Here is an 11,968-nt window from a genome sequence, read left to right as displayed (position 1 = left end):
GTATTTAGCTGTTCATTTAAAAAAAAAAACAGTAACACCATGCACAGCTGCCAGTAGCTACCGTTTTTTTGTTTTTTTTACTGTGAAAAGTCACTGTTGACCCCCCCCACACACACACACACACATACACAGAGAGACACAGACACACACTCACACACAAAAAGAAATCTTTTGGAAAACTGCTGGGCCATGAAAAACTAAATACGCTAAACTTCAAGGATCTGTGCAGCCAGTAACAGTCACATGTAATTTAACAGTAAATTAGTCTCAAATAAAAAAGACTTGTTATAAAAAAGTTGTTAAAAGAATTAAAGTCTTGATAGACATCAGGTGGTCATGTATTGAAATAGCACATAAAACCTCACCCATATTCAAACAAGGAAACAGTTAGATATATATTCTGTGACTGAGACCAAAGGAATTTGGAAGAGGTCCCATTTATTTATAATCTCTCTCTTTTTTTAAATATTAGACATCATATTTAGGAGATTTATGAGCTGTTGTTCTATTAATAGACAGATTTAAAAGTGCTTGCGTACATTTATTCTGTAAAGTCAACATTAAAGATAGTAACAGCTTGGCAGTGGGAATGTGGAGGTTTGAGCTAAAACTGACTTCAGAGATTTTAGTGGATTGCTGTTGTTGTTTTTTGGGGAAAGTTATGTGTACTCACTCATGTTTCATGGACAAATATTTCAGGTAAGGGAGAAAACTTTTAGATATGATGCCTCTGTCCCACTTGGCACATGAGTTTTGTTTTTAATCAGTTCAATTCAGTTACATTTTATTCTTATCAATTCTAATAAATTGGCTGCTAACTTGTTTGCACATGGGAGCTCAGTTTCCGAGACAGATTTGTGTTTTTTTACTACGTTTTTTTAAAGCCAAATATCTGAGCCGTAAATGCCATTGAGCCCTTTTATAATGCACTACACCGACAAAATGGTTTTAGATGAGTAATCATGATTTTAACGGTCAAAGACTGTAAAAATGCTACAGTGAAAAACTGTTAATTGGTTAACAGAAAGTTTCCTTACTATATACAGTAAACAACATACATTTAATGTAATTTAATTTTACTGTAAAATACCGTTAAATTTACAGTTTTTGGAAGTGAAAAAGAAGTCATTGTATAATTTACAGTGAAACAACTTAAATTTACCCACAATTCCCTGCGTGACACTTCACATTTGATGTATTTTTGTTGAAATAACTATGTTTCTTCATAATTTTTTTTGTTTTTTTCTAATCAGTTATGACATTAGGGTTTTATGTTACATTTAATGTTGTTAAATTAATGTTTATTGCATTTTTTAAATTTCATGTGTGTTACCATGATGGTGTTTAGTGTGTGTGTGAATGACACTGTGCAGCTTCTATATATTAGTATCAACTTTCTTGTGAAAGAGCTGCCAGTGATGAGCTTTAAATCATCAAGTGATTTTTATCACCACTGTATTTGGTGGTTGTCAGTGTGTAACTGACACACAAACAGATATTAATACTTCAATAAGTCAGTAAATTAACATTATATCAGATAATTAAATATGTTTTTTTACTGTAAATTTAAGTAAAATCTGTAAAATCCAAAATGTTGCTACTGTATTTATTACGGTAAATGTCTGGCAACCACAGCTGCCAGTTTTTTACCGTAAATTTAACAGTGTTTACATTCCTGTCTTGTTTAATCACAGTTTCTAATGATTCTTTTTTTTAAGTGTATTCTTTATTGCACTTAATTATGACTCAAGTGTAAGTCGCCATATATCAAAATTGACTGTTTTTGTTTTTATTGGAATATTGTTGTATTTATAATGAATTATTTATCTGTTTGCATCATTTTTTTTATTCATGTTCCTCATAATGTTGAATCAGAATAACTTCCCCTCCCTCGTCGTACTTGCTCCACAACAAAAGCAGAAAAAAACTATAATAACCAAAAGCAGCAATAATATCAGTAGAAGTGTAGCAGATCTGATCCGCCAAGACCAAACATATCAACATTGTCATATCCATTATATGCGAAATACTCAGCGAGTTGTCATAAACATCTTTTTTTGCATTTATTTTAAAATGAAATGTTGACTTCATTGCACAATGTGTTGACATGAGTGTGTGAGCAGGTCTACGTGAACTTCAGTTTCTCTTTAAGATGTTATCAGCTGAGTGTGTGTGGCTTCAGGTGATCCACACACAGTGAATCCAGTGAGCTCCAGCTCATATATAATAACAACGCTCAACGTCCCCAATAAAAGAGCTCTTGTGCGCACAAACACTGTCTCTGTTCAAGCACGGTTTGTACCCCTGGTCCCCCCTAAATACTTCTACGGCATGTTTTAATAGCAGGAATCCTTAGGGGCCTCAGCTTGTGTTTGGAGATTAATAAAAACATTGACCATATGTACAAAATAACAGCATGTTCAAATATAAAATCTGTCTTCCATTTATTGAGCAAGGTTGTAAAAATTACTGTACTTCCTACATCTATTGAAAAGAAAAATATGCCAAGCAGGTTATAATATGTCCATGATGATAAAAGGTAATATAAATCAAGAGAGTTATGCACAAATGACTCCAAACCAGGCATTTGGTTAATGCATTTATTTTATAGGCTATTAGTTGAAATGACAAGACCTCATACACACAGAGAGAAGTTATCTCTTCTGAATATGTCATGTGCAACGTTATTTTTGTGTGCATTATTTTTGTGCATAATGCAGTACTTTAGAGGCATCATAGATAACTGTAGCATCAGAAATGTGTTTGGTGCTTTATATTGTGCCAGCATTTCTGGGCATGTTCAGTAAAAAATACTGTATGTCAGCAGCTCACTAGGTGTGCTTATTTTTATTTGAACATACAGTACCAGTCAAAAGTTTGGAAACATTACTATTTTTAATGTTTTTGAAAGAAGTCTCTTATGCTCATCAAGCCTGCAGTAAAAAAAAAACAAAAAAAAAACAAACAAAAAAAAAAACAGTAATATTATGAAATATTATTACAATTTAAAATAATGGTTCTCTTTTTTAATATATTTTAAAATGTAATTTATTTTTGTGATGCAAAGCTGAATTTTCATCAGCAAGTACTCCAGTCTTTGGTGTCTTATGATCCTTCAGAAATCATTCTAATATGATGATTTGATACTCAGTTATTATCAATGATGGAAACAGTTGTGCTGTTTAATATATTTTTTTGGAATACTTTTTTCAGGATTCATTGATGAGTAAAACGTTAACAGCATTTATTCATAAAAACAGCATTTATTCAAAATAAAAACATTTCTAACAATATAAATCGTTACCATCACCTTTTATCAATTTAACGCATCCTTGTTGAATTAAAGTACTAATTTCTTTAAAAAAAATAGTTATTGTTCCCAAACTTTTGAACGGTAGTGTATATTGTTACAAAAGATTTCTATTCTAAATAAATACAGTTCTTTTTAACTTTTTATTCATCAAATAATCCTGAAAAAAATATCTCAGGTTATAAAAAAAAATATTAAGCAGCACAACTGTTTCCAACATTGATAATAAATCAGCATATTAGAATGATTTCTGAAGGATCATAAGACACCAAAGACTGGAGTACTTGCTGATAAAAATTAAGCTTTGCATCACAAAAATAAATTACATTTTAAAGTATATTAAAAAGAGAACCATTATTTTAAATTGTAATAATATTTCATAATATTACTGTTTTTTTTTTCTTTTTTTTCTTTTTTACTGCAGGCTTGATGAGCATAAGAGACTTCTTTCAAAAACATTAAAAATATTAATGTTTCCAAACTTTTGACTGGTACTGTATATAAAAGCAAATACATAATTACAATAATTAATTTATAACAATAATATAATTATAAACATTAGACAAAAAGCCAGAAAATTAAACAGACAAATAACATTGAGCCAGGGGTAACATATCATTTAAATTAGAGAGAGAGAGAGAGAGAGAGAGAGAGAGAGAGAGAGAGAGAGAGAGAGAGAGAGAGAGAGAGAGAGAGAGAGAGAGATGAATATTTAAAAAAGCATACATATTATACTTTGTGCACAACGTAAAGGACTTTAAAACTTTGACATTGCTGGAAGAAGTGATAGTAGCCTACCCAAATAATATTTCAGGTCTTTGCGAAAAATAATAAAAAAAAGCTTAATTTCGACTTCGGAAAACCATCGCAGCGAAGGCGCGTGCACCAGTTGTGCGATCTAGGTAGGGGAGGAAGGAAGCTCACTTGCAGTGTTGCCAACTTAGCGCCTTTGTCGCTATTTTTAGCGACTTTTCAGACCCCGTCAGCGACAATTTTTCAAAAAAGCGACTAGCGACTAATCTAGCTACTTTTTGAACAAACCTCAGTAACCTCCAAATGTTGCCAGCATGAGTCCTGCGAGCACGAGATTTGCTTTCTCCTTGCCGCCACACACCTCTCTCTGCGTCTTCCCTGTTCTGTGAATGGCTGAGGGCTGCAGCTGCAGAACGGCAGCTAACAGACGTGAATGAGCAGTGTTGTTTCCACGGACGGACTTATCACTTATCTTTTGTTTTATAGTTAAAGAATTTAGTTTGACCATTTTATTTTCCTTTCTTTTCTTGTGCTTATTACTTGTATTACTCACTATCACAGTGCTTTAGTTCACCCAGTTCCCGAACTCTCTCAATTCAGATAATTTTACACATATAAAAAAAAACAGTCATTCAATAGCTACTTGTTCTATTGTCTGACAAAAAAAAAAAAAAAAGTAAATGAGAACAGCTTTATTGGACATTCGGCTATAGCCTATATTATATTATATTATATTATATTATATTATATTATATTATATTATATTATATTATATTATATTATATTATATTAAAATACAGTATGTGAGCATGATTTTAATGAGAAAAAACATTAGGCAGGCAGAACGCAAGTACGCCTCGATGACGTCATAAATATGCTAATTGACGTATTACGTCATCTAGCGACATTTAGCTACTTTTAGGGGAGGCGTTAGCTACTTTCCTTTGAAAATAGTTGGCAACACTGCTCACTTGTGTTTGACACACGGCCAGACCCCTCACCGCGCGCACACATCACGCTGCCTCCTCACACACACACTTTACGCTGTGAATCTGATCCTGTAGTTCAGTGGATTATTCATGATTTTCTCCTCGTGCCATCATGACAGAAACGGCTCTGTCAGTGCTCTCCGTGATGAGTTTGCTCAGTCTGGGTCATCTCTCCCCGGACTGGACGAGCCCGAACCAGGTCGAGCAACCGAACCATCCGCGCCCGCACATCATCTTCATCATGACGGACGACCAGGGCTTCAACGACATCGGCTACCACAACAGAGACATACACACTCCGACACTGGACAAGCTGGCAGCGGAGGGAGTGAAGCTGGAGAACTACTACATCCAGCCAATCTGCACACCGTCCCGCAGTCAGTTCATCACGGGCAGGTCGTACACACACACACACACACACACACACACACACACACACACACCCACACACACACACACACACACACACACACACACACACACACACACACACACACTCACACTCACTCACTCACACACACACACACACACACACACACACACACACACACACACACACACACTCTCTCTCTCTCACTCACACACTCACTCACACGCACGCACACACACACACACTCACTCACTCACTCACTCACACACACACACACACACACACACACACACACACACACACACACACACACACACACACACACACACACACACACACACACACACACACATGTCTGGTGCACTATCTTTGTGAGGACTCTCCATAGACGTAATGGTTTTTATACTGTACAAACTGTATATTCTATCCCCTTACACTGCCCCTATCCCTAAACCTACCCATCACAGGAGACATTCTGCATTTTTACATTTTCAAAAAAACTAATTCTGTATGATTTATAAGCTTTTGTACCCATGGGGACCTCAATTTAGGTCCCCACGGTGACACGAGTCCCCATGAGTCTGTGTGCATTCAGGTTTAAGTCCCCACCGGTGTAGAAAAACATGTCCACACACACACACACTCACTCACTCACTCTCACACACTCTCTCTCTCACACACTCACTAACTCACTCACTCACACACACACACACACACACACACACACACACACACACACACACACACACACACACACACACACACACACACACACACACACACACACACACACACACACACACTCTCACTCACACACGCACTCACTCACTCATTCACTCACTCACTCACTCACACACACTCTCACTCACACACACACTCAACTCACTCTCACACACACACACACACACACACACACACACACACACACACACACACACACACACACACACACACACACACACACACACACACACACACACACTCAAACACACACACACACACACACACACACACACACACACACACACACACACACACACACACACACACTCACTCACTCACTCAGTCACTCATACACTCTCATTCACACACACACACACACACACACACACACACACACACACACAGTCACACACACACATAAACACAAACACACTCACTCACTTGTGACCATATTTATACAGTAGTGACGTTTTTTTTCATAGCACTTTTTACATTACGCATTGTTTTAAAGAGTATAACAGAAAATCATGAAGTTGATTATAATGATATACAGTTTTTTCCGACTGCTAAACGACAGTGGGCACAACTGGAGTCATGTGCAAAACTCTAACTCCAGTCTGCACAGCAGCAGTTCATGTGGACCAAACTCTAGTTCGCTTTTCATTGCTTGAACACAGTTTTCAAAACTCTACACACTAATCCCATGACTTTAACCACAACCTGCACAACACTGTGGATTTACAGCACTTTGTTCAAATGCTAACACACTGCTGTCAAAACTGTGAACCACACATTCAAAACAGAATAGATGTCAGCCTTGTGCCTTTCAAACACTGCTGATTGCCATTTCAGCTGAGAGGTTAAGCAGGTGTGTTGTTTTAGACTTGTTAGTGAACACACACACACACACACACACACACACACACATATTTATAGGTAGAGCTCAGAAAGACTAATTTTGGAAATGGAACAAGGAAGACGTGTTTTGATGGGGAACTGATGTTGATGAACACCTGTGGCCTGATGCTAGAGAGAATTATTTGTTCGAATTACAGTTTAGTTTCTGCCTTTTTTTCTCATTACTGTAATTCCGTAAATTACTACAGACTATTGAAGCAAACTGCTAATTTTCATTTACTTTAAAGAATTGTTATGTTCTAAAAAATTAAATAAATCATGTGAATGTCACTCTTTTCTTTGAAGAAAATATTACTTTGGATGAAGTCGCTGAAATTGTTCAAACTGTAAAGATGAAAAGTTTGTGTTTTCTGTATTGGTGTTTGATGCTAGTGTTTTTCCTCTCAGTGTGTTCTGAGTGACAGTGTGTGTTATCTCAGTGAGGGTTGTGTAGTGTTTAGCTGCACTGTTAAGAGTTGTGTTGCTCTGAGTGAGTTTTGCAGGTGATGTGAACTGTTTAGCTCAGGTGACTGTTGGTAGTGCAGACTGTAGTTAGAGTTTTGCACATGTAGCTCCAGTTGTGCTCACTGTCGTTTAGCAGTCGGAAAAAAAATGTAATATCTTACAGTTTTTCCTCAATTGCTTAAACACAATAACCAGGCTTTTGAACTAAAATTTCAAAACCATAATGCCATTTATCATAAAGCACACCCATTTCACATGAGTCAGATTTGTTGAACTGTCACAGCAAATCTCTACACACAAATCCCTTCATTTCTCATTGCCTTGTGGTCATTTAGAAAGAGCTAGTATTCAATATTGTTCACTCAAAGGGAAGGGCAAGAAGACATGCAGTCTCGGATGAAACTCAACCACTTTAGTTGACCATGTCCTTGTCCATGGCATGAGGGAGGCTGGACAACGAGTACAGCCAAACTTGAGTCGCCTCACCGTCGCCTCCATCATCAGAGCCTTCAGGGAGGAGTGGTGGCAAACTAAAGTATATCACTGAATAAGAGACAAACATTTCCAATTATCTTTGGTGAGGTTTACCACAAGCAGCATAACTTACCAGTTTGGAAATGTTGTTTTGAATTTATTGTTGTAGTGTGTGTGATTTTGAGGGCTTGTGTGTGATGTCTTAGGGCAAAGTTTGTTTTTTCCACAAGAGTGAATGGTTTTGAGTGTAAAATGAAAATAGGATGTGGGGAATTGGGTGAGACGTTATGGATTTGTGTTTACAGTTTTGAGAATATGAGGCATAGTTTCAAGAAAAGTGTTTAAGCATTTGGGAAAAACTGTAATATGTTCATAACAGATTAGTGCTGCGAGCAGTTGAGATTTGCTATATAGTGTATCTGTAAGTATGAATTTGCATGTGAGTTCTGGTCCATTAATTTTCCCTTCCTCTTCCGCTCTAGATATCAGATCCATACGGGTCTCCAACACTCGATAATCCGCTCCCGCCAGCCCAGCTGTTTGCCCTTTGACCTCCGCACATTACCTCAGCGTTTGCAGGATTCGGGATACTCCACACACATGGTTGGGAAGTGGCACCTGGGTTTCTACAAGCGCGACTGCCTCCCGACCCGCCGCGGATTCCACACGTACTTCGGCTCTCTGACGGGAAGCGTGGACTATTACACCTATAAATCGTGCGACGGGCCGAGAGTTTGCGGATACGACCTTCACGAGGGCGAGAGAGTGGCGTGGGATCAGGGAGGACGCTATTCCACACACTTATACGCGCAACGAGTACGGAAAATCCTCGCCGCTCACGATCCTTCATCCCAACCTCTCTTTATTTACCTCTCCTTCCAAGCCGTTCACACTCCCTTACAAGCCCCGAGGGAATACGTCTATCCGTATCGACGGATGGGAAACGTGTTTCGCCGGAAATACGCCGGGATGGTTTCCGCCGTTGATGAGGCGGTGCGAAACGTTACGTACGCGCTACGAAAGTACGGCTACTATAAGAACAGCGTAATAATTTTTTCCACGGATAATGGCGGACAGCCTTTGTTTGGAGGGAGCAATTGGCCTTTACGGGGAAGAAAGGGAACGTATTGGGAAGGAGGAGTCCGTGGGATCGGATTCGTACACAGTCCGTTGTTAAAACGCAGGAGAAGAGTTAGCAAAGCTTTGCTTCACATCACCGACTGGTACCCGACGCTAATGGGACTCGCGGGAGGGAACGTTTCCCAAATGGAAGGGCTTGATGGATATGACATGTGGGAGGCCATTAGCGATGGGAAAGAGTCGCCACGATTGGAGATCCTTCATAATATCGATCCGCTTTACAACGCCGCGCGACATGGATCTTTAAAAAACGGTTATGGGATCTGGAATACCGCCGTACAGGCAGCCGTTCGAGTCGGAGACTGGAAACTTTTGACGGGAAATCCCGGATACGGAGACTGGATTCCTCCTCAGGTGCTCGGAATCTTCCCAGAATCTTGGTGGAATTTGGAACGACACACGGAGCAAAAGAAATCCCTGTGGTTGTTTAATGTGGCGGACGATCCGTACGAGCGCTACGATCTCGCGGAGAGTCGGCCGGATGTTGTTAAGCAACTTTTGGCTCGGTTGACGTTTTATAATCGGACCGCCGTTCCCGTTCGATACCCTTCGGAAGATCCCAGAGCCGATCCCAGCCTAAACGGAGGAGCTTGGGGTCCTTGGGAAGGAGACGGAGAGAACTGGGAGGCGTTTTATCCTAGAAAGAGAAAAGTCAAGAAGCAAAAGCGGAAGTTTTGCAAAATGAAGTCGTTTTTTAGGAGACTTAACAATAAAATGATGTCAAACAGGATTTGATCCGACTCATCCTGCATGAACTGACTATAGGGGCTTTCGCACCGGATAGTTCTAGGAACTAGCCACCAGGATGGTTCCCCTAGGAACGTTTTCCTGCGGTGTGAACGCCCCTATCACAGATGCTGCTGACCGAGACGTGTTATTATTACACTGCTAAACATACTTTTCTTACTTAGTATTTTTGTCATGTTTCCAGTCCAAATATCAAACATTTCTTAAATCAAGATGCATTAAAGTAGCATTTAAGATGCATTTAATTTAAAAAATTGTCAGATAATTTTGCTTGTTTTCAGCAAAAACTCACTTAACGGTAATTCCCCCCCCCTGAAACAAGACTTAATATCTTATCTCATTTTACTACTTTAATGCATCTTGATTTAAGAAATGTTTGATATTTGGACTGGAAACTTGACAAAAATACTAAGCAAGAAAAGCATTTTTTGCAGTGTTTTAGGGACTTTGATTATAAATCCGCCTGGTTTGATGAAGTCCCTCGATCACATTCACTGAATCATGTGTTTCTGCTTACTTGATTTTTAACCATCCACATCATTTCTTTGCGCTTTCTGATAATGTTACCTTGAATCCCTGTGCAACGAGTGTTGAAGGAATGACTGAGTTTTGATCTGGTGTACACCTCTTATTTGTTAAAAGTGTTGAATCTGTTCATTTTTACTGTATGTGACTGTCTGTGTTTGTTTGCTGCATGAATCTACAAGGTTTTAAAACACAATGTTTTGTATTATTATTATATATGATAATAGTTCCAATAAAATAATTCGTTTTTCACAAGTTTCCAGTGAACTGATTGCCCTCTAGTGGACACCTGAGATTTCTTCATTTTTTTTTTTTAAATCGTTATTAAATCATTGCAATACAAGAAGTAAGAACACAAATAGAGTCATTGAGAAAAAAAAACAACAAGAGTAGAGTAAAGTAGAGCCAGGGGGAGTTTCAAATAAATATATTAAAGATAGAGCATAACTGAATGGTTTTAGCAGCCTTCTTATTTTTTGAATCATGGATGGATTTGATGTACTGTTCCGTCTCCTTAACAAAAGCAATAAAAGAAGGTTTAGAATTACTAAATTTGGCTTTGTGAATATGATATTTCCCTAAAATGATCAATAGATTAATTAGGTATATTTCTTTCTGTTTTTTACTTTTATTATCATGGAAACCAAACACACCTTTCCACAACAAGGAAAAATCAGCAACAAGTTTGACAGCAATGTATCGGGTCAGATCTTTCCAGAAAGTGATGGTGTAGGGACATTGCCAGAACAGGTGAACCATTGTTTCTGGACATATTCCACATAAAGAACAGTTAACACATATGTCAAGCTTAAATCTAAGGAGATAATGCTTAGCAGGATAATACCTGTATGATTTTGAAAGAGATTTCTCTTACTTTATTCGTAAGTATTTGTAAGGATATTATATATATATATTTCCATATATTACCCCAGTTCAGGTTGTCAAGAAAGTTAGACCAATAGGGAACAACATTAGGGGTACTGGTGACATCTCTCTGGAATAAAGAACGAACATTATGATTTATTATTCCTCGTTGTGGTTGCGAAACAAATATTACCAACTGAGGTCAGCTTAGGGTCCAAATCTGGTAGGCAATCTGGTTTTCCAGCCCCTTTTAAGAGAGTTAAAATACCAGAAGGGATGGCATCCATAACAATTGCAAACTCTCTTGGGGTGATTGGAATGCCAAAAGTGTGAAGGAATTCAGAATAATTCAGCAATAATCCATTATCATAATAGCTGGGATACTAGAATTATGTTATTATTGAACCAAGTTTTATAAAATAAGGATTTATTCTTAAATTTAATAAACTGATTATTCCAGATGAAGCACCTATGTGGGGAGAAATTATGTTTGTAGATTAATGACCATGCTAAAAGCATTTGTTTATGGAATTTAGATAAAATTAAGAGGATTTTTTCTATTTTATAATCACATAAAAGTAAAAATTCTAGACCACCAATCTTCGAGAAAATATAATTAGGTATAAAATTCCATGTAGATGTGGGATTTTTTAGAAAATGCTTTATCCAATTTATTTTAAAAGTATAATTAAGGGTTGTAAAATCAAGAAA

General features: G+C 37.8%; 1 protein-coding gene across 1 annotated transcript; it reads left to right on the top strand.

Annotated features, from left to right (window-relative positions):
* The first annotated feature begins 5,004 nt into the window (after positions 1–5,004).
* On the top strand, positions 5,005–10,646 carry arsia (arylsulfatase family, member Ia). Its single transcript, XM_081382815.1, has 2 exons — positions 5,005–5,448; positions 8,464–10,646. The coding sequence occupies exons 1-2, from the start codon at positions 5,165–5,167 to the stop codon at positions 9,854–9,856; spliced, it is 1,677 nt and encodes a 558-aa protein (XP_081238941.1). The 5' UTR covers positions 5,005–5,164; the 3' UTR covers positions 9,857–10,646.
* Positions 10,647–11,968: the final 1,322 nt, after the last annotated feature.

This window comes from Scardinius erythrophthalmus (assembly GCF_964197995.2).
Source record: "Scardinius erythrophthalmus genome assembly, chromosome: 13".
NCBI classification, from domain to species: domain Eukaryota; kingdom Metazoa; phylum Chordata; class Actinopteri; order Cypriniformes; family Leuciscidae; genus Scardinius; species Scardinius erythrophthalmus.
Note: the sequence above shows the minus strand (reverse complement) of the source record. Positions and strands in the feature narration are given on the sequence as shown.

Bases quoted from the DNA above. Each gene is read 5' to 3' on its own strand.
- arsia (XM_081382815.1), top strand. From the start codon at position 5,165: ATGACAGAAACGGCTCTGTCAGTGCTCTCCGTGATGAGTTTGCTCAGT. The intron at 5,449-8,463 runs GTCGTACACACA...CTTCCGCTCTAG, and splicing joins AGTCAGTTCATCACGGGCAG to ATATCAGATCCATACGGGTC.